General features: G+C 42.9%; 1 protein-coding gene across 1 annotated transcript in view; it reads right to left on the bottom strand.

Moving 5' to 3' along the window:
• The window catches only part of STK32B (serine/threonine kinase 32B), a 79,989-nt gene extending 72,673 nt beyond the window's left edge, over positions 1-7,316 (bottom strand). Inside the window, exons 1-2 of the mRNA XM_034772537.1 lie at positions 7,253-7,316; positions 637-726 (exon numbers count right to left, since the gene is read on the bottom strand). Of these exons, the coding sequence (XP_034628428.1) occupies positions 637-726; positions 7,253-7,316 (154 nt within the window). The remainder of the gene's footprint in view (positions 1-636; positions 727-7,252) is intronic.
• Between the last annotated feature and the right edge of the window lie 20,633 nt (positions 7,317-27,949).

Below are 27,949 nucleotides of genomic sequence, written 5' to 3'. Positions count from 1 at the left end.
CCAGCTGGTGGTTTGTAAGGGGCAGGACCTCGGACAGAAGGCGTGGGGTTGGGGCCTAGCCTCCCCCAGCCAGCAGTTCATGCGCCACCTATGGCTGGTAGCCCTCAATTGGACTCAGGCATCCCTAATTAACCTTAGGTAACCATTTTTTCAGTTTCATAGGCAAAGGGGCCTTCACCACTCTAGGGCTGATATACCTGCATTCCACCACTCTCTTATAGCTGCCAGGTCTGACTTTATCAAACTGGATTGGGGCCATAATCAGCAGTCATGCTCTTGAGATACTCAATAAGGCTCCAACTCAGTAAAGCACACAAACTTGTGGTTAAAGTGTTTAAAGCTGATATTCCCAAATGGTGGAAATAGGAACAAAACTATAGTCATTTATCCATATCTTCAAACTCGGGGGATCCAGATGAAATGAGACTTTGGTCTGAACCAAAGTCACTGTTGAGTAAAAGTTTTGCAAAACCATACGCGTCCTCAATTTCTGCATTGTTAATGCATTTCCAGTTGCACTAAAGCACTTGTCACAAGTTGTTTAGCGTTATCATACATGCACACCAGACACACTTCTTTAGACACACTTCATTGAAATATGCTGTATGTATTTTTACAATGGTCTTTAAAACTTACCCATATAGGGCTTAGTGCCAGCCATAGAGGAAGCCTTTTCTGATCCTTTGACTATAGTTGCTATGTTAAAGTCAGTGATGTGAACATGCCCTGAAATTAAACGAAACAAAGTATAAATAGAACTTAAGACAGCACATGCACATGAATCCTCCCAGCACCATTAATATTTAGATGCTAATGCAAAGAAATGAAATGGAAGATTTGTGCCTCTTAATAAAAACTAAATTGTCTGGAGAATAATGGAAAATGGTGGAATCAACCCTTGTGCTGCTCTTTAAGTATCAGAGGGCCCAGCTCTCTTGTTTGTGGATGGTTCCCAGTGCTGAACTCTATTTAGTGGTACCCCTGTTCCTGCTTCTACCATGGCTGGTACTGACAACATTTTTTCAGAGGCAGTAGCTTTGTTCAGGAACAGCCCTAGGTTTTGTGGCGCCGTCTGTGGAGATATATGGGTACCTTTCCTACCTATAACCAGTCCCATCCCCAACACCTTCATGTATTTGTGGCACCTGTCTACCTTCATATTCTCTTCAGATTATAGTGACCCCTTCAGCCTGGTCCTCTGAGTCTCCCCAGGCAGGGAGGAAGCCAGGAAGAAAGAGGCTATACAAGAAAATTCCATTTGTTTCTGATTCAGTAACCATAAAATAAGACTCAGACTAGCAGGAGTGCAGGTGAAGCCAGAAGACAGGCACCAAATCACCAGTTATTTGACAGCAGGGTGTAGGACAAAGGGTATGTAGCGGAAGTAGGCAGGTGCTCTCATACTCTCACTCACCATTCTGATTTGAACATAACAAATTGAGTTGAATGGTCCAAGCCTGCCACCATTAAGTTTTTCAGTAAGACAGATCACTGCAGGCTGTGGCTGACTCAGTCCCATTCATCTGGCTGATGCCTTGGCTCCTGCCTTGTGTGCCCCAGCAGACTTGGTGGACATGCCTGTTGACTATTGGCATCATGCAACATGCTGGGGCAGACAAAATGGAGGGAGAACAAGCCAGGAAGCACAGCTAACATGTAGCTGTGGGACTGAGGGAAGTAGGGAATACTAACTCTGTAATGGACTTCTGATGCTAAAATCATGAGACACTGAATGAGGATGACAACGCTGTAGTTGGCTGCCAGGTTGGATTGACGCACATAGCACAGGGTTCTACACTCCCAGGAGCCCTATATGATTGCATAGGTCACATAGGTTTAGGCCATGTCTACACTATAGACCTACATCAGTATAATTATGCCGCTCAGGAGTGTGAAAAATCCACCCCCCGAGCGACATGGTTATACTGACCTTTGAAGCCCCCACTTAACTTGGATAATCTCTACCTGTGCAGTTTTCCAATGTTGTTTAGCATTTCCCCCCCAACTATTGTAGGGTGTGAGCTCCCAACAGGCTATGGCCAGTCAGGTGCTCAGATGCTTTGGGTAATGTGCACAGTATAAAAAGAAGATTAATACAAATCAATAATATATCAAAGTAGTGCCTTGGGGCCGCAGTTATGGCTCAGAGTTCCATTGTGCTAGGTACTGTACAAACAGAAAAGTGATGGTCCCTGTCCCAAAGAGCTTGTATAAGATTACACACAAATAAAAACTACATTTTATTAATGGTAAGGTTGCAAAGTAAAGCACTGAAAAAGTTAGGAAAATGCCAGAATTAAGATTACATGTACAACTTTAATTCGGCCTCTTTGTGTATGAATTATGGGACAGTTTTTAATTACATGATCACATAGTATTTTTTCCACAGAACCCCTCTCTCATTCAGTGCACAAGATGGACTTCGCTCTGTGAAGGAGGCTGTTGTCTGTAGGAACCCTGCATTTGTTGGGTGTGTAGTGAGTGAGTTGCTCTGAGTTCTGGTACCCAGCACCATACCTAGCCAGTTCATTTCTGGCAGTTAAAGACTATGGGAAATGCCTTATTGAAAAAGATAATCATACTTCATACAACTAGCTTGCCAATCTTGTGCTCCTACTGATAATAGCTATAAGCATTTCAAAATGCGCAGTAGAATGAAAAACTACATGGATTGCTGCAGAATAAATATCCTCACTATTTCTTTGGCAGATAAATATTGAGCTCTGTGACTCAAATGATAGCATCACCAGTGATTGTCCCTGTTAGAGTGCCAGCCTGATGACCTGTCACAGAATATCTATCACATAATACTCACTCAGACTGATGCAAATATTTGATTTACAATTAAAATTGTGACTCTTATGCTGCATTGTTTTCTCTCTTTCTTTTATTATATTTATTTTTTCATTTAACAAAGCTAAAACAACACCCCACATACTGTACCAGTGGTCTACACAGTTGTGGATCTCATGTAGCAGACATGTCTTTTCATAAATTAAGGAGGAAAACCAGGAAGATGTGTTTTTCCTAATTTCTTTACATCATGCCACTGATACAAAAGCAGTAACACTGTCCATGCATATGTATAGCACCTCTCCGCAGGGGATCTCAAGTGCTTACAAACAGCAAGAACTAGTTTTGCCTGGCACTTGTGTGGAGACCAGACATAAGTGCCTGGGTCAATCTGAGCCCCTGAACTCCCTTCCTTTTCTGCCTCTTCCAAGATGCTAATTGCCCCAGAGGGAGTAAGAAGCAGCTGAGGCCATGTACTATCTCTCTTCTGCATTGGCCCATACAGTTGGTTGCTGGGAATAGCAGTCTGCATCATCCCAAACAATGTTATCCCATTGCACTGTATCCCGGTGCCGTGAAAGATACAATACTCTATGTATCTTTCACGTAGCTACAGCAGTCACATACAGAAAAAGTAATGAAGGAAAATGTTGAAGTGCGAAGTCTAGAATTGTTCATATTGGTTCAAAAAATTAAGAACACAGTGACCCTTTTTTAGTCTAGCTTCATAACTTCTGTCTATAAATGCCTTCTAGATGACATCTTGAACAAAAAGAAGAGAATATTCCGGGTAACTGTGAAAAACATTATCAAACATTGTATCCTGGCACCTATTACAGATATTATGTACAATATTGTATCAAACAATATATCTATATTGCTTGTTTCTGGATAGCGGCAGGGCTCTGGGAAGGAATTTGGGTGTGGGAACGGACTTGGGACATGGGAGCGAGTGCAGGGTGCTGGATCCGGGAGCTGCTCACCACGGGTGGCTTCCCACAAGCGACAACCTGTCCCGAATGCTCTTAGGTGGAGGCGTGGCAGGCAGTTCTGTGAGCTGCCTCTGCCCGCAGCTGCTGTCCTGGCAGCTCCCATTGGCCACTGTTTCTGGCCAATGGGAGCTGCAGAGGCAGCGCTCGGGGTGGGGGCAGTGCGCAGAGGGCCAAGAAACAATCCCTGCAGGACTCCACTAGAAAGACACCTGCTTGATGATGATGATTCCCTGTTTACAGTTACATGTTGAGACCTATCTGGTAGCCAGGTTTTAATCCATTTAAGGTGTACCATGTCAATTTGACATCATTTTGATTAATAATCAAAATGTTATGCAGCACCAAGTGAAATGCCTTACAGAAGTCTAAGTCTATTGTGTAAACAGTACTAGCTTTATCAACCAAACTTGTAAAGTCATCAAAAAAAGGTATCAAGTTAGTTTGACAGGATCTATTTTTCTTAAACAAATGTTCAGTGGCATTTATTGCATTACCCTCCTTTAATTCTTTACTAATTGAGTCATGCATCAACCACTCCATTAATTGGCCTGAATTGATATCAGCCTGTGTAATGGGCTACTTTTGCTGCTGGGGTTGTTATAAGAGCCAAGACCAACACATACACAGTTATGATTACTGTCTGCTGCCTTACTAACAAGTAAATTATCAAGGCACCTCCTTGTGGTTGAGTATGGGGATTAGCTCCACCCAGACTGATGCTGCCTTCCTTTTGTCACTTGTGCTGTGGGCACTGGTGCTCTCTAGGAGTCACAGTGCTTCCTGCTTGTGGCTTGGTCCACTGGCTGGGTCACTATTTTCCCCTTCCAAGGGTAACAAAAGTCTCACCAGACCAGATGTCCCGGTGCCATTCCAGATAGTCTTGCTGTTCAAGACTGTGCCAATTTCCTAGTGGCTGGTAAAGGATCCTGGGCCCACCCGCTACTCTGGGTTCCAGCCCAGGGATCCTACAATCAGCAGCCAAGGTCTGTACCATCTCAACCCTTTTTGCCATTTCCCTGGGCCTCCTCCTGCTCCGACAACTTTCTTCGCCACTCTTCTGAGTAAACCCCTTCCATCAGGGTCAGGATCTCAGTTTTCTGTGCCCCCCGGTCCCCCGGGTCTCCTCCTTCTCTCCTCACAAGGCCAAAGAATGACTACAGACTTCTACACTACAGTCCCCTTCTGCTCTCACTTCCTGACTTTCTATAAGCTCAGCCTGGGCTTCATCATCAATTAGTATCAGTCAAGCCTAAGTCTCCCTCAGGTGCTTCCTGTAAAGTTAATTGGCCCTTTCTGAACCACTTTAAACCCATCAGGGTTGGTGTGGTGTGAACACCCTCATCACAGTCAGACAGACTTATAATTATCTGGGTCATCCTGTTTATCTTTTTTAAATAATGGCTTTGGTTTTCTGGAACTTCCCCCATGTTCCAATACTTATTGAAAATCAGTGTTAATGGTCCAGTGATCTCTTCTGACAGCTCTTTTAAAACTCTTGGAAGCAAGTTATCTGAACCTGCTGATTTTAAAATGTCTAACTTTAGTAGCTGCTGTTTAACATCCTCCTGAGATATTAGTGGAATGGAAAGAGTGTTTTCATCATATGAGACTATGTCATCTATTTTTTTCCCAAATACAGAACAGAAGTATTTATGAACTCTTCTGCCTTTTCTGCATTATTATTGATAATTCTACTATTTCCATATAGTAATAGACCAATGCCATTGTCAGGATACTTTCTGTTCCCAGTATACTTGAAAATCTCATTCTTATTGTCCTTAACTCTGCTAGCCATAGATTTCTCCTTGTGTCCCTTTACTTCCCTGGTCAATTTTCTACAATTACTAGCTTCTGATTTATATTCATTATTATCAACTTCCCTTTATTGCCATTTGGTATATTTATTTGTTATAGTTGCCTTCACTTCCCCGCTAAACCTGGTCAGTTTTTAAACCAATATGCCATCTTCCTCAGTTGTGGCTTTTGGGCATCCCATGAAGTGTTCTTAAACAATTCCCAATTATCATTCGCATTCTTCTGATTAAGTTCTTCCTCCCAGCTGATGTGGCTCGTAATTGTTTTCAGCTCTGTGAAATTGGCCCTTTCAGGTGCATCAATAAAGAAATTCTAAATAGAAACAAATCTGAGTAGAAATTTTAAAAGTTAAATTCCTTTGCAAAAACATTGCCAGCTTCTGTAATCAGCATGTTAAAAATAAAAATATAAATAAATGTCCATGGCACAATGTGTATCTTTAAGAAGTTTAAGTTTATCTCAAAAGTGGCATATGAACCATCAGGCCCGCCAACAGCAATTCTGGGCCCCATGGCAGGACAGTCAATGGGCCCCCATCCAGCGCAGACACGGTCCACCTGACATTTGGGCAGTGCTGCACCTGTACTGGCTGGTGCCCAGCGAGCTGCTGCCGGCTGTGCTGCTGGGCATGCTCTTCTTCCTTCGCCACCGGTACCATCCCGCACGCGCCTAGGTGCCCTGCCAGAGGCGACTAGTGGGAGGGACACAAAGGGGGGGCACCTGCTAACGGAGGGGGACATGTGACCTCTCCCATGTGACCTTCCACGTGACTTCTCCCCTCCCTGCCCCGTCCCCAGCCCGGGGTCCCCGCACTCTCCCCATCCCCTTCTCCCCATCCCATGTTACCTCCTGCTGTGCCAGCCTGGCTCCTCCTGGCTGTTTGGCTGCTCGCCTGACAGCCAGGCTCTGGAGCCACTCCTGGATCTGCCCAGTGCAGCACAGAAGCTGCCCGGGAGAGCACCTGCCTGCAGTAGTAGCAGGCTGCTCCCCCCAGGCTCAGCTTCTGGTGACAGTGGCCAGAGCTCCCACACCCTCCCCAGCATGCTCAGAGATGGCTTCTGTCCCCAGACATGAGGGCTAAAAACTTCCTTGTATTTTTAAATGAAAGTAGAGGTTTCCACATAATTACAGAATTCCAGGAACTCAGGCTTTCAGAAAAACCACAACCCAGAACATTAAGTGTCAGCAGGTTTGCAATCAAAAGATTTGACAATACTGGAAATAGAGGCAGATGAGAGTGCCATTTTGAATGGCCTGCCACGCTCATACCAGAAATTGCTAAAGCACAAATCCAATCTGTATTTGAGTGTAACATAGCTCAAACATCCAGCCTGTGTTTTTTATACAAGAGAAAAATGCTTCAAAACTGAAGATCTGATTACGTATGACAATAGGTAAGGCTACAATCTTTGTAGAATGACATATTGGAAAGAATACATGAGGGAATATGTGAATATTAATTGTTTGAGTGGAGCCCACCCAAATGGCTGAAGAGCCTATCAAGACAGCTGACAAACAAGTTGCTGCAGAGAAAGACCAGACTTGGCACATGAACCCAGTCTCTCTGATGAACTCACGCAGCACTAATCACAGAGCCACTGGTGCAGCCCATGAAATTGAAATTTGGGGACAAAATAATCTTAGGAACTCACCGTGCTCATCCAGCAGTATGTTGTCAGGTTTGATATCTCTGTAAAATAAGAAATGGAAGTGCATTATATACAGTACTGAATGGATATGTGCAAATTCAAAAGTGTTTCTCTTCTGTGCAGGAGACCTGGGTCAGTAAAACTATTACACTTCCAAAGGAAACCACACATTACCCAAAGGCAAATGATTCTATTGATGCCCTTTTACTGACCTGAGAAAATGGGCATGCTGAGCAGATTCAGTTAGTTTCCATTTGACATGGCTTTATTTTCACATGGCTAGCACTGAAACAGGTATCTTTTAGAGATTACATGAATTATTCATTATAATGGGGGTAGGGAGAGGGGGTGATTTGCAGCTGGAGGTGCCCATTTGTCTTGGGGAGTCTTAGTCTGACAGACCTGAGCAAGGAGGGCATGGACGGGGCATTAATAGGGGACATGGATAACCCCTCCACACCTCCCACTATCCACTAATCTCCCATGTCCCCCGCACATTGTCACACAGTCCTCCTAACCACCCCTTGCCACCACTTCCCATAACTCCTCACGTGGCTAGCTACTCCATGAAGCAGTAGGTAAGTGGAGATTTGGGTGTTATTAAGGGGGGCACGGTTGTGTGTGCGGAAGCCTGGGATGAAAGGGACTGTGACAGTGCTGGGGGCAGGGTCCCAGTGGCTCTGCACCAAGGCACTGGCACTTGCAGGGCTCCCCTAAACTGCTACCTCAGCTTTGGGGCACATGGAAACAGCATGGCCATGGTTTGGAGTCTTAATTTGCTGATGCCCACGCAGAAAGATGCTAAACTCCCCATCATCCCACCTTGAAGTCAAGCTGCCTTGGACTGAAGTTTCTACTAATCTCATGAAAGCAGCCATTACAAACTCTCAAACTGAGCGGGAGAACTTATCTATAATTTATGAACTAGTTTTACTTAATAAGTAATAAAGACCTTGATACATGCATTCCCATTTACCCAAGTGACAACTTGATTACTTCAAGTTAAATACTTCTCAGGAAATATAAACTAGAATTATAACAAGCCTGTAAATTACTTTAAAATATGCTAATGTGTATTTAGATTTCACTAATAAGTTTCAACCTAGGTGCCTAGAAATAAATTGAGTCAGTAAGTGGTTAAAAGTGCTGAAACTGGAAAATTTGTTTCACTAGTTCAGAACACTACTTTTTAAATGAAACTGTACACAGCAAAAAGACAGTGGCAGCAATTACACCCAAGACATTTTTCACATAACATGATTTGTGATACCACACAAAATTGACAGCTTTTCAGACACGAGAAAGAAGCTTGATGGCTGAATTAAGAGTTATAAGATACAAAGTTTTCATTGCTTTAACATTTGGTAAGAATCCTAAGAACTCATTAGTAAATTAAAACTATGGTTGCAAGTTAGCTGTGATAGTAACAATGGTGAATTTCAGGAAAAATCAGAAATAGCTTTGAAACATTCAGTGCATACTTGGGGATAATGTGCATGTGTAAAAAGTCTGGCTATAAATTACTGTCTGGAAAGGCCATTTAGAATTTATATTTCCAAGTTTCTAACTTTAGACTTATTTTTGATTGAAAACTGTCACAAACAATTCCATACAATTTTGTTTTGCTTAGTGTGAATTGGTTACTAGTCAGCATCTCCTTGTAAAGAGCAGATTGATCCAAGCAGCTCGATTGTCATAATCGGGCATAGGACAGAAGAAAAGAGGCATGTGTGTAAGCATTTCTTGCTAACCGTTGCCTGTAAAACCACTTCTGCCTCCCTTTGTTCTCTGGCTATTACAGTGTGTCAGACTGGTGTTGCCTTAAGAATATAAATACAATTAAAATAGAAAATACCCTACCAAGATTCCAAATAAGAAATTAACTTCTGCTATGAAATCCAGAGTGAGTGGAATCCCCACCGTAAAGATGTTCACTGTGTAGATAGCATACCATGTTGCTCACATTATACTGATCAAGCTCAACCAAGGTACGATTCAAAGCCCACTGAAGTCAGTGGAATAGCTCAAGTTGACCTTGAGGGGCTTAGCTTCACGTCCTTAATGTCTCCACTGCTCTTTCCTTTCTCTGGCTCATGTTGGAGAGTGGGGTAGAAGCCAGCTTGTACACCAGGAAGTCAGCAACTGACAGGAGCAGAACAATTGGATTTACAATCCAAAATCTAGGGTGCTGGAAAGCATCCATTCAAATAAATGATGAAGTTAAAAAAAAAAAAAACACATGGTGCATCTTAATTGCCTTTTTATTTCCTGTTTGTGTGCAGTTTATTGTTGATGATCCAATAAACTTTTCTTCAGGAAATCAATCAGATGGTGTGAGTGTGGTAAAGGTTGTCATGGTGGTCTGTGTAAAGCCTGGTTTTGAATCTTTGCCCTTGTCTCTTCCTTCTTGGGCTGGAAGGATGGCAAAGGCAGCATGCTGAACCATTGAGGAGTGGGAAGGCTTCATCCAGATGGAATGTTGTCTTTTCCCCTTTAAGAACATAAGAACAGCCATAGTGGGTCAGACCAAAGGTCTATCCAGCCCAGTATCCTGTCTTTTGACAGTGGCCAATGCCAGGCGTCCCAGAGCGAATGAATGGAACAGGTAATCATCAAGTGATCCATCTCCTGTTGCCCATTCCCAGCTTCTGGCAAAACCGAGGCTAGGGTTTTTAGCTGAAAGAAGATTATGGCAGAAATCAAGAAGAATAGATAGATATAATGTTCTTGGACTTTAACAAGTGTAAAGTCTTTCCCAGCAGGCTAGGAAGGATACTAACTAGTAATAAAATGAGAGGTTACATTCTGGTGTGGACTAGATTAACTGGCAGAAATAAAAGTAGGACTAAGTGGCCAATCTTCAACATGGAAGGAAGCTAATTGTGAAGTGCTCCAAAGACCTGTATTGGGATTAGCAGTGCATAACTTCCTAAGTGTCTAAGTGGCTAAGCACTGGAATAAATTGCCTAGGAAGGTTGTGGAATCTCCATCATTGGAGGTTTTTAAGAGCAGGTTAGACAAACACCTGTCAGGGATGGCCTAGATAATACTTAGTTCTGCCATGAGTGCAGGGGACTGGACTAGATGATCTCTCGAGGTCCCTTCCAGTCCTATGATTCTATAAGAATATTTATTAATGATCTGAACTGATAAAATTTCCAGATGATTTAATCTAGAGAGGACTGTGAGGAACTTCAGAAGGACCCAGTAAAGTGATTGGGAAATACAGTGGCATATTGTAATGGGGGCCACTCACTTCTTGTATTGCAGTCCTTTTTCTGCTCCTGCTGCCCCTGTAGGCTGTCAACCTTGCTTAGCAGGCCTTCAGTGGCTCAGCCTTTCGGCTGGGTCACACAATCAAAACAAACTCCTTCTGGGTAGCAAATGGTAAAAAAACTCTGTCTATTTGCCCTCAACAGGGTCTTCAGCCCCAGCTCTGGGCCCTTTAAATTCAGCCTTTTGCTTGGGCTTCCAAATGAACCTTTGTCCCCTTCTTGGGGCATACAACACTTCACCAGTGAGGGAACCTGGAACTGCCCACTACTCCAGGTTCCAACCCAGGGACCCTATACACAGCGGCCATGTACCGCTCACTTTGATTCATTGCTGCTATTTCCCTGGCCCTTTTCTCAACTCCCCCTTTTATCTTCACCCCTCACCTCTGTGTTAAAGTCCTCAGGTCCTCTCTCAGTCAGCTTAAGCAAATGCAGCCAGAACAAAACTCTGACTATCCCTGAGGCTCCTTGCCCCTCTGGTCCCAGTCAGGAACTGAACTGCTGAGGCCCTTCAGCAACTTTTATCTGAGCCTGCTAGGCTCTGATTGGCCTCTCTAGGCAGCCTGGAAGGCCACCTTTGTTGCTACTTTTCTAGGGCAGGTGTAATAGGACCATGGAGTCTCCTGCAGGGAGTCAGAAAGACCAGGTACACCCCAACATATAGAAGAAATTGAGAGTAGACAATTCAAGATAAAACACATTGGAAGGATCAGTTTGAACTACTCATACACATTAATGGTTTCTAAATGAATCATTCTACAGAGAGACCTGGTGTCACTGTGTGCAGCTAAATGAAGATATCTGCTTATTTGGCTGCCATTACATATTGAGCCAGGTAGCATTAAAAAAAGGGATAAAGAATAATATTGAAAAAATTTTAATGCCATAATATAAATCAAATGGTATGATATAAATATAAATATATAAAAAATAAATAATATATTATATATCATATATTCAATATTATATATATTATATAAAATAATCTACATATAAATATATAATGGTATGATACAAATATAAATAAAATGGTATGAGTTTATCTCATCCCTAAAAGGACATGAAAGAAATAGAGAAGGTCCAGAGAAGTGCGAAGCAAATAGAGCCATGGAAAGACTTGCCCATGAGAAGACATTAAACAGACTAGGGCTATTTAACATGCACAAGAGATTTGTAAAAGGCAACATGATGTGGTAAATAAAATAAGAAATGGTGCAGAGAAGGTCAATAGCACACTCCTGTTTATTCTTATAATTCAAGGACACGGTGATACCAAATGAAATTGAAAGAAAACACATTTTATATACAAGGATGTAAATATTTTTGTACATTTTTAATTAACCGGTGAAACTCACTGCCGCAAGACATAATTGAGACAAAAAGCTCAGTAAGATTAAGAAAAGGGTCAGACATTTCCATGAATAATAAAATATGAGCTAGAGCTCCATTAGCTAAGATAAATATAAGCACCTTAGGAAAGCACTTCTACAATCAGCACAGCTGCTGGCTCTTCTTAGTTTGTTGAAACCCATTACTAATAATGTTGTTATTCAGCCTGAGGGAACTGAAGAACTAACATTGGCCATCTGTTTTTTCCTGCTTTCATATTCTGCAGCAACCATGCAATTACCACAGTCTTGGTTGCTGCCATTTTCCACTTTATAATTTCCGACTCATGCCACAAATTCCCTTCTACTTTGTCAAAGTACTTTTTTCCAGAGAACAGAATGATTTTAGGTGGTAGCTGTCCTTTGCCGACCTAGGCTATTTTCTGATATTCCTGGAGAAGATTTCCACACCTGCACTTACAAACAGTTCAGACTGTCCATTATCTCATGTTTAAGGATTGCCATCCCTTTCCTGGGCTCCAGCAAAAATCCAGGAGGTATTATTTTAGTTTCCTGTCTGATGATCTCCCATTCTTTTCCCTGGACTTCCTGCAAGATTTTCTCAATGATATTTCCAGTCTCCCAAGCATTGGAAATCTAGGTGATCCCTACAGAGATGTGTCTAAGCAAGTTCAAATTGTATTTGACAGATGTTTTAACAGCACATGTTACTATAGCATCAAATTCTAAAGACTTATACTATGGTTGTGTCAGCACTGCTAACACAAACCTTGTTTTTCATGGTGACTATATATTAGCTCTGAATGGACAATGAAAGCCAGTGGTGGGATTCAGCTTTTCACTAATCAGGGGCAGACTTACAAAGGAAACTCCAGTGTACACAATATTATGAAACAAAGTCTTAGGCCTTGGCTACACTGGCAATTCACAGCGCTGCACTTGCTGCGCTCAGGGGTGTGAAAAAACACCCCACCCTGAGCGCAGCGTTGTAAAGCGCCAGTGTAATCAGCGCCTGCAGCGCTGCACGCTCTCTCGCAGCGCTGCAAGCTATTCCCCTCGGAGAGGTGGAGTACTTGCAGCGCTGCGAGAGAGCTCTGTGAATCCGCGAGTGTAGCCAAGGCCTTAGCCTTTATGGATCATTAAGGATCACATTTTCAAAAGTGGACTTTAATTTTAAGTGTCTCCATTTTGGTTACCCAAGTTAAGGCATTTACAGGCCAGACTTTCAAGGGTGCTAAGCACCTACTATTCCAACTAAAGACAATGGGAACTGTGGTTTCTCAGTATCTCTGGTTGTCTCAGGTTAGAAGCTCAAAATTGAAGCACCCATAATTAAAGGCAAGTTTTCAAAATTTGGCTATAAGTTTCCAAGGCCACAGCTGGAATCTGCAGGAACCAGAATTAGAATTCATGAATTCCTTATCTGTGGATGTGTATCCAAACCACTAGGTCACGCTTCTAAGAACAGCTTCTCTCTGGCAAGTTTCTTGTTCTCAAGCGGCCTATGCACTTATAGAAGAGAGGGCTGGGTTTGCACCTAAAGCATAATCAAAGAGTAGTTTCATCAAAGGAATTTATATCAAAAATTGAACTTGCATTTTGAAGATGATTTTTTGCATTCTTAGAGCAGCTGCCTGTAATGTAATTGTTTGGCCTCCCACCCAACCCCCAATCCCAATTGCTAACATTTACAAACTTGTAATTTTACATAGCAAGACACTGTCTATGGAATTTTTGATGGATGAACTTTTCAGAATGATTTTTCTCAAGCAGACTCACTGTGTGTGTTCAGCTCCTACAGCGACCTGACACTAAGTGGTCTTAAGCTTTATACAATAAGGGCCTGATCCAAAGCCCATTGAAGTTAATGGAAAGACTCCTACTGGTTTAGCAAGCATTGTTTCAGCTCTAACCAAGCTCCAACTGTTATGTTCATGGCATACACACAGAAAAGTTAGAGAAAAACATGAATACTCTTGCTGGAAAGTTGCAGCATAACACTACTTTATTTCTTAAAATTCAGAATGATTAACACACAAGAACCCCAAAACAGAGAAAACAAAAGCAGGCTGCTCCCTAAATCAAAGATTCACAATTCATCCCACATTACTCTAGGATAGTTGCCTGCCACTGGGCTCTGATCGCATGCTTCTTTAGAGAGCCTCCAGCTGGTGAGCTCTTAGAATTTGAAGTGATTGATCACAATTTTAACACAATTTTCAATAAACACTTTTTTTTTTAGTGCTGACATGTAATTAATGAAAATAAACCCATGCTGCTAATTTAACAATGTGTCATATGGGACAAACAGAGAAAAAGCAGGACAGAATTCACTGTACATTAAAAGTACAGTCGAAACTCTTTCTATTTTCTTAATTATACAGCTAATCTCTTATATTAATATTTTCCTTTTTCAGCAGAAGTAGTCCATAGAAGTAATTCTTACTATGTCACCTAGGAGAAAGACAAAATTACAGAGAAACAAACCATCAACAACCTTTTAATCTATAAGGTGCCTCATGATCTCTTTGTCAGATCCTATATGTTTCCAGTTTGTTAAAATATTCCCCATAGCAATGGCCAATCATGCGCACAAATTGTAGTCTAGGATATGGAGAACACTGTACAAAGAGCAGCTGTCTGGAATGAATAATAGTACAAGATGATGTCTAGAAGTTAGCTGCTACCATTAAAAAAACTAAAGCACAGGTAAAAAAAAATGAATTATGGATGATAAATTCAAGCCATGGAAGGACAATTCAAATAACCTGATCCTGCTAAGTATCTGACCCACTCAAAAAATAAATTATTTCAGATTAGCTCTTCTCTACCAGTTTGATGCAGCACACAAAATACCTGACCGGATCTTTTTAATATTTTACACTGAGTTACAGCAAGATATATTGCACATTCACCTGCCCTAGCATAATGGGCTAATTTGATGTGGGTAGTTCAGGACAAGTTTAATAAAGATTAATATTACCTGTGAGACATTTCTTAAGAACCATAAAATAATAGCAATGAGTTGGGGAATGGAAGTTTCAGCTAGAGAACATTCAGTTCACATGAGATTTACCATTACCACTGAGGTGATCCCCACCAGGTGGGGAACTATGGGGTATTGTTAAACTGGTTTCTACTGACTTCAGAAAGGACTATGAATGGGTTCTGATGTTCACATTTGGGTTCAGGGGCTTGGCACTGTGCTTTACTTGTACACCTCTACCCCGATATAACGCTGTCCTCGGGAGCCAAAAAATCTTATCACGTTATAGGTGAAACCGCGTTATATCGAACTTGCTTTGATCTGCCGGAATGCGCAGCCCCACCCCCCTAGAGCGCTGCTTTACCACGTTATATCCGAATTCGTGTTATATTGGGTCGTGTTATATCGGGGTAGAGGTGTATTTAGTATTGATATTCAGAAATAACAGGAATTTAAAATCACACATCCAAAGAAAGCAGATTACAAAATGCATTGTGGTTCTGACATTGTATATCAGTTGAAGCCTGAGATGTGGGATACATCACTATTCACCGGCTATACTAAAGCTAAGACAGGACTTTAGCCAGATGCGTATTGTTTCTGGATGGGCAGCACAGTAATGGCCCAGTGTGGTGAGTGATCTCAGCTGTGTTGAGAAAGCATTGCACTGCCAGGGTTTCATCCCCAGCATGGATCTGCCTGAAGAACACACTATAGTGAAAACAACTATGTTCCTTTCCTCAGCACCCTGTAGTTCAATCACCTTTTTCTCACTCCAACCCTCTACAACATTCTTCCCAGCAACTAGAACTGCCCAATGGCATTAAGCAAGCAGCACAGCAAAAGTATTAAATAAAAAGTGCTACAGCCCACACCCTGAGTGGAAATGGCCACCACTGCAGCCCAGCCAGACTTCTGACTAGCAGTCCATGTTCCCTCTATATTAATCCTGCTCATTACTAACTGCCAAAGGCTGTCCTTCTGTAACTAAGTCCTTCAGAGCCATCAATTCCTGTATTAATTAATAGTGTGATATGATGTGTCCCTTTAAGGCTACCATAGTGTTGAATCCTGATAACTTCAGCAGAGCTGGAAATCTTAGTCCAGTACACAAAATATTAGATCGCTAGAGAAATTGCTAGCTCTTTCTCTGCAAAGAAACAGCTTCAACTCGTAGGGGGTTGTGTGTATGTGCATATGTATCTGGATATGTATCTGGATGTACTTCCAGAAGACAATACATGTGGTACCCAAATAAACTTAATATTTAGGTTCTGAAACAGACTTTAAAATAGGAGGAAACAAAGGAGAAGTTGGCAATCCAATCCCTGGTACCTTTAAGGATTAGTTCAGATGTAGGTCTATTTAAACCTGTGCTAATTATATCGACAACCAGAGGCAAGTGCTACAGATGATTAACTGTAGGATAGCCTTCTGATGAACTGAGCTTTTTATCCTGCAGAATATGTTTTTAAAACATTTCTCTCTCCAATGAGGTGAAAATCCTAGCACAGTTGATATCCATTAATTCTGCTTGAATTTTAAAAAAGGACTATTTTGCACCATGGTGTCAACGCAAACGTTTATCATTTAAGAAGCAAAGGATGCAAGAACTTGCTTAATCAACCTAGCCACTTCCAGCTGCATTGTCTGGAGGCTGTTATGCACAAAAGGTTTGAAATAACTCATAGTGTCTCATTCTAATCCAAAATGTCAGAAAGCCTAACATTAATTGGGGCCAAATCTGGCCCAGTGAAATTTAAGTTTTATACAGCTCTTCCCTCCCTTCCCTGCCTCCCCTGAAAAATTTATATTTCAGACCTAAAATAATTGAAAGCATCTCTTCAGAGTGACTGTGAGCTAGAATGGTAGTTTCACAGCCATTTAAGAGAGAAATACTTTCAGAAACAAACTTTTTATATGAACTTTCCAGACTCTGTTCAGCTACTTGAGTGAAATAGTGTTGTACACCATAGAAAAGTGTATTGTACTGTATGGTATATTTGGACAGGTATCAGTGGTAGTAAAAAAGATTAATCTTTTTTTCCCTCCTATAAGAACTTTGGGCCAATAAACATTCCAAATCCAAAGATGGTCCATTTCAACCATTGTACAGTAACCCCTTGCTTAACGTTGTAGTTATGTTCCTGAAAGTGTATCTTTAAGTGAAATGATGTTAAGCGAATCCAATTTCCCCATAAGAATGAATGTAAATAGGGCGGGTTAGGTTCCAGGGAAATTTTTTTCACCAGACAAAAGACTATTGTTGTTAATGTAGCCTCACACTCTACAAGGCAGCACAAATGGAGGGAGGAGAGACAGCATGGCAGACAGAGACACACACCCTGTGTGAGAGAGAGAGATGCACATTGCCCCTTTGAGTAACCCCACTCTAAGTACACTGCCTTGTTAAGTAGATCAGCAAGTTGAGACAGCAGCTGCTCCCGGGAAGCTCCCTCCATCCTGAACCCTATCGTGTCATCTCCCCTCCCCCATGGAGATGAGGTAAGTGGGGTGCAGGAGCAGGGGGGAGGGTGACAGGGACACCCTGACATTACTCCCCTCTCCCCCCGCACAGCAAGCAGGAGGCTTCCGGGAGAAGCTCCAAGGCAGAGGGGAGGAGCAGCACATGGCAGTGTGGGGAGGGACAGTTGTACTGCCAGCAATCGATAGCCTGCTGGGCGGCTGCCGCACAGGGAACTTAGGGGAGCGGGGAGCTGCTAGTCTACCCTGGTTCCAAGCCCTCACCAGCTAGCTCCAATGGGCTGCTCTTCCTGCAAGCAGTGGACAAAGCAGGCAGCTGCCAAACGATGTTAAAAGGGATCATTGCACAACTTTAAACGAGCATGTTCCCTAATTGATCAGCCACATAATGAAACAACGTTACCCGGGACGACTTTAAGTGAGGAGTTACTGTACATTATTCATTTTATATTGTTCAAATCTTGTAGCCCTCATTGAGGCAAATTTTCCATTCTTAAGTCTGGACATTAATGGACATTTTACCTTAATGAAAAGTGAATAAAGATTTCAGGATCTGGAACATTTCTGAATAAATATCATACACTATCGCCAAAAGTCTATAGATTTTACTCTAGATCCTGAATAAAATCTTAATGTCACATTTTAGAAATGCATAAGACCACAGGTATTTTATGATGGTATTGTCCCACAAGTCATTCGTGCAAAGATCTATTTATCTTTATTAGGGCTAGAGATTTTCCTCCCATTTATAGCATTCAGTATCTTTTCAGTAATTACTCCTTAGGCTATAGTGTAAAATGCAAAGCCATTATTACTTCCATATTAATTAGCTGAGAGAAAGCACTCATGAGACACTTTGGTCAGACTTCCATTGCCCCATCCGTGTTCACTCTCATGTCTGATCTCTTTCTACGTAGTGTATCGCCTGAGCAAGAGGACCATTTCTGATGCACATACATAATGTAACTGTACTGAATGTTATCACAAAATGGTGAAGTAGTCTTTATGAATCTGTTTAAGGATTCTGAAGTGCAGCAACTTTCCTTTTGTTTTTCTTTAAGGCTTTTCTTTTAAAAATAAATGAACAAACAAACAAACAAGAACACATCAGGCCTGAAGTCCAAAATATCTATGATCTACACTCTTTCTAAATGACCAGTGAGTGTATTACAGATCATGACACCATTTGTGCACTACATTTGGCCTTGTCTACTCTGCATTATTTCGGGAAATCACCCACCATTGCACTATAAAAGCAACATGGGAGCACTGGACAGGGCACTGGTATTTTTATCATGGTAATCTGAGCAAAGTTAGTAGAAACAATGCTGATACTCCATCAACACTACAGTTAACATGCTGCTACCCAGGGCTGGCTCCAGGCACCAGCCGAGCAAGCTCGTGCTTGGGGCGGCAGATTGTACAAGGCAGCATTCGGCCCAATCCTAGGGCGGCACGGCCGCTTTTTTTTTTTGTTCCACTCCGGCCACCCTGTAGGGGGCGGCGGTGAGGAGGAGGGGAGCGCCCTGCAGCAAGCCCGGCAGGGCAGCCCGCGGCCTTCGCTCCCAACCAACCGCGGTGCGGAGCCCTCCCGGCAGGCAGCTCGGCCGTTGGGGCCGCTGATAGCGCCCCTCTGAAGCCCTGGCCGCCCCTTCTCGCTCTCTCCCCCGCTAGCCGGGGCACCAGCGCAGGGAGTCCCCCTGCACCCTGGCTCCAGCTGCGCCCCAAGTTTTCTTTTTGCTTGGGATGGCAAAAAAGCCAGAGCCGGCCCTGCTGCTACCTCCAGTACAGCTGGTACCAGTAATAATGAAATGATGGGAGATTTCCATTGACTTCAATGAGCTTTGGAACTGGCCCTTCTGTGGGCTTAAAGTAACCCCACTTCATGAAACCCTCATCTTTACCCAGTATTTACATGTGATAGGAACCCAATTTTCAAGCTCCCTTACTTTTACAAAAATACAACTCAGCTAAAAAGTACCCCTTAAAACCCACACCAATGTACAAATATCTTAATTGGTACAAATTCAAACAAATATCTTTAGCTATTTCTCTCTCATTTTTATTTGGGAAAATGTGGACTAGTCAAACACTTTCAATTCTCTACTTTCATCAATAGGTGGCAGTAGTGATATCTACATTTGTAAAGTATGTCTAGTGGTCACCCTTACAAACTTATTGATTTTGCCTTAGAGAAACAGATAAACTTATTTCATTACAAAGCAATGGCCATTTTTAAAGGGTGACCACTGTACTTGGTCTTTCCCACAGGCATAGATCAGCACTATTCTGTTATTCTTCATTGGGCTGGTACTGTTACATCTGCTGAATTTACTTACATAGATTCTAGCACAGTATTAAAACCTGACTGAATACAGAGATTCCATCGTTGCATTGTATTTCTATATTTGTTTGCAGATCCGATATGATTTTATTGCAGATTTGTTTAAACTTTGCATCATAGCAGTGAAAACAGATACAGATTCATAGATTCATTCGTAGATTCATAGATTCTAGGACTGGAAGGGACCTCGAGAGGTCATCGGGTCCAGTCCCCTGCCCGCATGGCAGGACCAAATACTGTCTAGACCATCCCTGATAGACATTTATCTAACCTACTCTTAAATATCTCCAGAGAGGGTGAGGAAGAAGAGAAGAGCAGCTAGTCCAATAGAGAGAGGGGAGGAGTTGATGGAGACAGCACCAAATCTGGGCCCCGGGAGGATACAGGATGGCACAAGGGGAAGTATAAGGGAAAATAGGAATGGACACAGGTTACGACTAGAGGGAACAGAGAATAGATTAGTTAGTAGATCGCACTGTCACCAGGCAAAGGCAGGTTTATGTGATTGGGGACTCCTTACTGAGGAAGTTAGACAGGCCTGTGACCAGGGCGGACCCAGAGAACAGAAGGGTGTGCTGTCTACAGGGTGATAAGATACGGGATGTGGACCTACGGTTGAAAAGGATCCGAAAAGGAGCAGGTAAGAACCCCTTTGATAATCCTTCACGTAGGAGCAAATGACACAGCTAGGTTCGCGTTAGACAGAATCAAGGGAGATTATGCCAGACTGGGGAAGACGCTCAAGGAAATCAAGGCTCAGATCATCTTCAGTCGGATTCTGCCTGTTCCTAGAGAAGGGCAACAAAGGGCTGACAGGATTGTGAGGATAAATAGCTGGCGAAGGGAGTGGTGCTATAAGGAGGGCTTTTGGATGTATGGCCACTGGGAGGCTTTCGGGGATAGACAACTGTTCTCACGGGATGGACTTCACCTGAGTAGGGAAGGAAATAGACTTCTGGAAGGGAGGCTGGCTCATCTCATCAAAAGAGCTTTAAACTAGGAATTTGGGGGAGACGGCTGGGAGATGTCCAGTTAATCTCCACGCCAGATTCCAACATTGAAAAGGAGGGTGATGAGATAGGAACAGATATAGCCAGGGGGAAGGGATTGGATACAAGAAGGAGAGGGGGGATGAACAGCAAGGGGTCCGTACCAAATTGCATAACTAATGGGAGACAGGCTAAACGGCATACATTAAGATGTTTATACACCAATGAGAGAAGCCTAGGTAACAAAATGGAGGAATTGGAGCTCCTGGTCCGAGAAATGAAACCGGATATCGTAGGAATAACCGAAACCTGGTGGAACGGTAGTCATGACTGGAGTACAGGTATGGAAGGGTATGTGCTGTTTAGGAACGACCGGAACAAAGGTAAAGGTGGGGGGGTAGCATTGTATGTCAATAATGAGGTAAACTGTAAAGAAATAATAACTGATGGAATGGATAAGACAGAGTCTGTCTGGGCGATACTCACACTGGGTAAAAGAACTACTAGAGCCTCCCCTGGGATAGTGCTTGGGGTGTGCTATAGACCGCCGGGATCTACCCTGGATATGGACAGAGAACTATTTAATGTTTTTAGGGAAGTAAATACTAATAGGAACTGTGTAATCATGGGAGACTTTAACTTCCCGGATATAGATTGGGGAATAAATGCTAGTAACAATAATAGGGCTCAGATGTTTCTAGACGTGCTAGCTGATGAATTCCTTCATCAAGTAGTAACTGAATCGACGAGGGGGGAGGCCATTTTAGATTTGGTTTTGGTGAGTAGTGAGGACCTCGTTGAGGAAATGGTTGTAGGGGACAACCTTGGCTCGAGTGATCATGAGCTAATTCGATTTAAACTAAATGGAAAGATTAACAGAATTAAATCAGAGACCAGGGTTTACAATTTCAAAAAGGCTAATTTTAATAAATTAAGGGGACTGGTAAGGGAAGTGGATTGGGCTAACATATTTATGGATCTAAAGGCGGATAGCGCCTGGGATTATTTTAAGTTAAAGTTGCAGGAGCTGTCGGAGGCCTGTATCCCGAGAAAGGGAAAACGGTTAGCAGGCAAGAGATTTAGACCGAGCTGGATGAGCGAGCGTCTCAAAGGGGTGATTAAGAAAAAACAGAAAGCGTACAAAGAGTGGAGGGGAGGGATCAGTAAGGAAACCTACCTTATTGAGGTCAGAGCATGTAGACATGGAGTGAGAAAGGCCAAAAGCTGTGTAGAGTTGGACCTTATGAGGGGAATTAAAACCAATAGTAAGAGGTTTTATAGCCATATAAATAGGAAGAAAACAAAGAAAGAAGAAGTGGGACCGCTGAAGACTGTCGATGGAGTGGAGATTAAGGATAATCTAGGCATGGCACAATATCTAAACGAATATTTTGTATCGGTCTTTAATGAGGCTAATGAAGGGCTTAGGAATAGTGGCAGCGTGACAGAAGGGAATAAAGGAGGGGGGATTGACATTACCGTATCCGAGGTAGAAGCCAAACTTGAACACCTTAATGGGACTAAATCGGGCGGACCGGATAATCTTCATCCGAGAATATTGAAGGAACTGGCGCGAGAAATTGCAAGCCCGTTAACGATAATTTTTAATGAATCTATAAACTCGGGGGTGGTACCGTTGGACTGGAGAATAGCTTATGTGGTTCCTATTTTCAAGAAAGGGAAAAAAAGTGACCCGGGTAACTACAGGCCTGTTAGTTTAACATCTGTAGTATGCAAGATCCTGGAAAAAATTTTGAAGGAGAAAGTAGTTAAGGACCTTGAGGTCAATGGCAATTGCAACAAATTACAACATGGTTTTACGAAAGGCAGATCGTGCCAAACCAACCTGATCTCCTTCTTTGAGAAAGTAACAGACTTTTTAGATAAGGGAAATGCAGTGGACCTAATATACCTCGATTTCAGTAAAGCGTTTGATACGGTACCGCACGAGGAATTATTGGTTAAATTGGAAAAGATGGGGATCGATATGAAAACCCAGAGGTGGATAAGGAACTGGTTAAAGGGGAGACTGCAGCGGGTCATACTGAAAGGTGAACTGTCAGGTTGGAGGGAGGTCACCAGTGGAATTCCTCAAGGTTCAGTTTTGGGTCCCATTTTATTTAATCTATTTATTACTGACCTCGGAACCAAATGTAGGAGTGGGCTGATAAAGTTTGCGGATGACATAAAGTTGGGAGGTATTGCCAATTCGGAGAAGGATCGGGATATTCTGCAGGGAGACTTGGATGACCTTGTAAATTGGAGTCATAGAAATAGGATGAAATTTAATAGTGAAAAGTGTAAGGTGATGCATTTAGGGATGATTAACAAGAATTTTAGTTATAAACTGGGGACGCATCGGTTGGAAGTAACGGAGGAGGAGAAAGACCTCGGAGTCCTGGTTGACCGCAGGATGACTATGAGTCGGCAATGTGACGTGGCCGTGAAAAAAGCCAATGCGGTCTTGGGATGCATTAGGCGAGGTATATCTAGTAGGGATAAGGAGGTCCTGCTTCCGTTATACAAGGCACTGGTGAGACCTCATTTGGAATACTGTGTGCAGTTCTGGTCTCCCATGTTTAAAAGGGATGAACTCAAACTGGAACGGGTACAGAGAAGGGCCACTAGGATGATCAGAGGAATGGAAAACCTGTCGTATGAAAGGCGACTTGAGGAGCTCAGTTTGTTTACCCTAACCAAAAGAAGGCTGAGGGGGGATATGATTGCTCTCTTTAAATATATCAGAGGGATAAATACCAGGGAGGGAGAGGAATTATTTCAGCTCAGTACTAATGTGGACACGAGAACGAATGGATATAAACTGGCGGTGGGGAAGTTTAGGCTTGAACTTAGACCAAGGTTTCTAACCATCAGAGGGGTGAAATTTTGGAACAGCCTTCCTAGGGAAACAGTGGGGGCAAAAGACCTCTCTGGCTTTAAGATTAAGCTTGATAAGTTTATGGAGGGAATGGTTTGATGGGATAACGTGATTTTAGTCAATTAATCAACAGGGTGCCATCGCTGGTAAATAGTATCAATGGTCAATGAGGGTCTGACTGGAGAATCTTGCCTGCATGCTCGGGGTTCTACTGATCGCCATATTTGGGGTCGGGAAGGAATTTTCCTCCAGGGTAGATTGACAGAGGCCCAGGAGGTTTTTCGCCTTCCTCCGCAGCATGGGGCGGGGGTTGCTAGCTGGAGGATTCTCTGTGACTTGAAGTCCTTAAATCACAGGATTTGGGGACTTCAACAGCTGAGTCAAGGGAAAGGGGGTGGGTCAGCTTTTGTGGCGTGCATCATGCGGGAGGTCAGACTAGATGATCATACTGGTCCCTTCTGACCTTAAAGTCTATGAGTCTGTGAGATGGAGATTCCACAATCTCCCTAGGCAATTTATTCCAGTGTTTAACCACCCTGACAGTTAGGAACTTTTTCCTAATACAATATGATACCAGCCCCATTAAAGTTTTCTAATGCTACAAGAGCTTGGTCCAGCAAAGAGGTGAGCACAATAGGGTGACCAGACAGCAAATGTGAAAAAAATCGGGACAGGGGGTAGGGGGTAATAGGAACCTATGTAAGAAAAAGACCCCAAAATTGGGACTGTCCCTATAAAATCTGGACATCTGGTCACTCTAGAGCACAACCACAGTATGCTGCAGAGTACAATCAGCTCCCATTGTGTTCAATGGGAGTTGAGGGTGCTCACCACCCAGGAGGAGTTCTCTACACCTCACAGGAAAGCACTGGGCAGGTTCCAACACTGCTAGTACTAATAAGCTGACCAAACAATGAAAGACTGAATCCTCCAATATGGGCTGAATGGCTCTGTGGGGAGGAGTTCCCTAGAGTTCACTCTGATTGTTGTATTAGACATTTTGGTCTCAGACAGGATCTACAAAGCAGGTGTACAAAATCAGCTAAATATTATGTACCAAGATTTTTAAGAACATAGGAATGGCCATACTGGGAAGACCAATGGTCCATCTAGCCCAGTATCCTGTCTTCTGACAGTGGCCAGTGTCAGATGCATCAGAGAGAATGAACAGAACATGTAATCATCAAGTGATCCATCCCTGTGCCCATTCCCAGCTTCTGGCAAACAGAGACTAGGGACACTTCAGAGCATGGTTTTGCATCCCTGCCCATCCTGGCTAATAGCCATTTATAGACCTATCCTCCATGAACGTATCTAGTCTTTTTTGCATCCTGTTATAGATTTTCAAAAGCAAATATGGATTTTGAATGCCTCCATTTTTGACTGCCCAACTCAAGACATCTAAAAAGGTATCAGTACCTAATTTTCATAAAGCACTGTATATCCACCCAATGAGAAGCAGGGCCCTTTATGCTTTATCAGGTTGGGCACCCAAAAATGGGAGTGACCCAAACTTCTACTCATTTTAGAAAATCTTGGCCATTCTCTAAGAAACATTTTCTATGGAGCATTATTGCATACTGCACTTAATACTGAATGCAAAGATGAGATTTTTAACACCACAAAAGTTGGGACACTTACTGATAGATTCCACAGTCACTATAATACTGCTTCCTTGCACACGTACATTACAAATGGATCTTAGTTTACAGAATGGCTGGTCCCTAGCAGAGTATGCCTTATGTTAATTCCTGCAATGCATAATTCATCATTCCAATAAATGGTGACTGATCAGCCACTTTAGCTTGGTTGTAACCATCAGTCATGATATGTCTGGTTCATCCTAACAGAATCAGATACGCCCACTAGGTTATAATCAGACAGGAATTTTTTTTAAAATAACTTTTCTTTTTTAAAAAAAATCTGTGCATGGAAAAACATTGCAGGGATTGTGCTCAATTTTGGAGAGATTTTCTAGGGTTTTATTGGAGGACTTTTTACTGTTTTTGAAGAGAATTTTGAAATGCATTACAGTGGCCTCTGACTCATAGCCTGAATCAAGTTGCTATATGGTTCTTGAACCTTTAAAATGTCATGAGACAGTATAAAACACTTGGGAAAAAATTAGCATAGTAAAGCACTGGTTTGCAGTCTCTTGGCTCATATACATTGCAGTGCTAAAGCTTCTTGTAGATTTTGAAGTCAGAAGGGACCACTTGACTATCTAGTCTGACCTCCTGCATAACACAGGCCATTCAATTTTACCCAGGAATTACCTGCTGTGAAAGAAATTATTCTTTTCTAAGTGAAAACTATCAAGCCCAATAACTTGCAGGTGAACTAGAGTTTATCTTTAATCTTGATTTAAAGATTCCAAGTGATGACGAATTTACTATTTCCCTTGTTCCCAATTATATTTTAATCACTTGTGGAAGCATGTCTACATTACAATAGTACTAGAAGAGGCTCAGGACTAGATCAGCAGAGCTTTGGCAGAGCTGTGGGAAGAAAGCTTTACAAATATCTGGCTATAGCCAGCACTGAACAAAAAACAACCAACATTTTTTTGTTTGTAGAAAAGCATGCTACTAAAGAAAATGCAAAATAAACTCCACATATAATCAAAGTCTAAGATTAGAAGAACACATAGGAGTTGCAAAGAATCAGCACATAGCAATTCAAATACTGATATAATCACAGTTGATGAAGCTGTAATCTTTTCAGCTTCCTAGCTTCAAGTGTTTCTGGGATGTTCACCATGTGTGCGTACAGATTCATACTCCTTGAGTGAATCACCTGTCAAGAACACACAGTCTCTAATAACCATAGGAAACATAGTTCACTGGTACCAGATGATAAGTTGCCATTGGAGAAGAATGATCAGATCCAGCAGAAAAGAATACCTATCACACAGAGTTGCTTCTGACATCAGAGCTCATCCTTCCGTGAAGCCCGAGCCCGCAAACTCGAAAAGTACGTGCCCCTGGCTGACATCCTACGGGCAAAGGGCTATGAGGTGTACACCGATGCTCTGATCGTTGGGGCCCTGGGCGCCTGGGACCCCTGTAACGAGCGCGTACTGAGGACCTGCGGGGTAGGCCGTCGCTACGTGCGGCTCATGCAACGTCTAATGGTCTCAGACACTATCCGGTGGTCCTGAGACATCTATACAGAGCACATCATTGGCCACCGCCAATACCGAGAGTGAGCCGGCATGATTTTGCGCACCCACAATGAGGAAGAGACCTGAAGACTTCCTCTGTTGGACCTTATCCCCTGAACCCACCGAACCGAACTGAACTCCACCATATGAGGGTCATCTTATTCTCATTACCCGGCCCACTTATTTATACTTATGATTGCCTATAATTCCTGTACGAGTGATGTACCCTCACTGCTTGCTGACTGTACCTTCATTCATCCACCTTATACCCCCCCATTGGGGATATTGCAGATTGTATGTGTTATGTGCTATACAATATCAAAATACTAACATCCCCCTATACTCTGTATGTTACCCCCGATGACTAATAACTGAAGTTTTAACACTCTATCATCTATTTGTAAACATTTTCTAATAAAATTTTATTTCTGAAGACTAAGAATAAAGTTGCCACCAAAGCAGATGAAGAGATCAGCAATGTCCTATCAACAAACATCCAAGTATCCCTGGCTCCTTCTAGGTACAAAGTGGACAAAATGGGCCAGGTCCTGTTCTCACTTATACCTGTGCAAATGCATATACAAGTGTAACTGAGAACAGAATTTGATCCCATGAACTTTGTCCTGCATAAGTGGTCTAAAAGAAGGGCAGAAGAAGCTCATCATTATTGACTACTTTATCAATCAGGAAAAAGCTCAGTCTAGAAAATGTGTGCTGTTTCATTCTGAACGGCAGAATGCATGTATGTGTTTGGCTTCCTGCCAAGAAGACCCTATTTCCTAGGGTTACCATAATCCAGCAAGCAAAAAAGAGGACGGGAGGAGCCCCGCCCCGTCCTGCCCTAGCCCCGCCCCGTCCTGCCCTAGCCCTGCCCCTGTCCCTCCCACTTCCCCCCCTCAGAACCCCCAACCCTCCTCCCGCTCCTTGTCCCCTGACTGCCCCTTCCTGGGACCCCTGCCCCTAACTGCCCCCCAGGACTCCACCCCCTACCTAAGCCTCCCTGCCTCTTGTCCCCTGACTGCCCCCTCCTAAGACCCTCCCCCATCCTAACTGGCCCCCTAGGACTCTACCCCCTACCTGTACCCTGACTGCCCCAACCCTTATCCACACCCCCACCCTCAGACAGACCCCTGGGACTCCCACGCCCCATCCAACCACTCTCCACCCCCTGACAGCCCCCCCCCAAAACTCCCGACCCATCTAAACCCCTCTGCTCCCTGTCCCCTGACTGC

Source organism: Trachemys scripta, chromosome 5 (assembly GCF_013100865.1).
Source record: "Trachemys scripta elegans isolate TJP31775 chromosome 5, CAS_Tse_1.0, whole genome shotgun sequence".
Lineage (NCBI taxonomy): Eukaryota > Metazoa > Chordata > Testudines > Emydidae > Trachemys > Trachemys scripta.
Note: the sequence above shows the minus strand (reverse complement) of the source record. Positions and strands in the feature narration are given on the sequence as shown.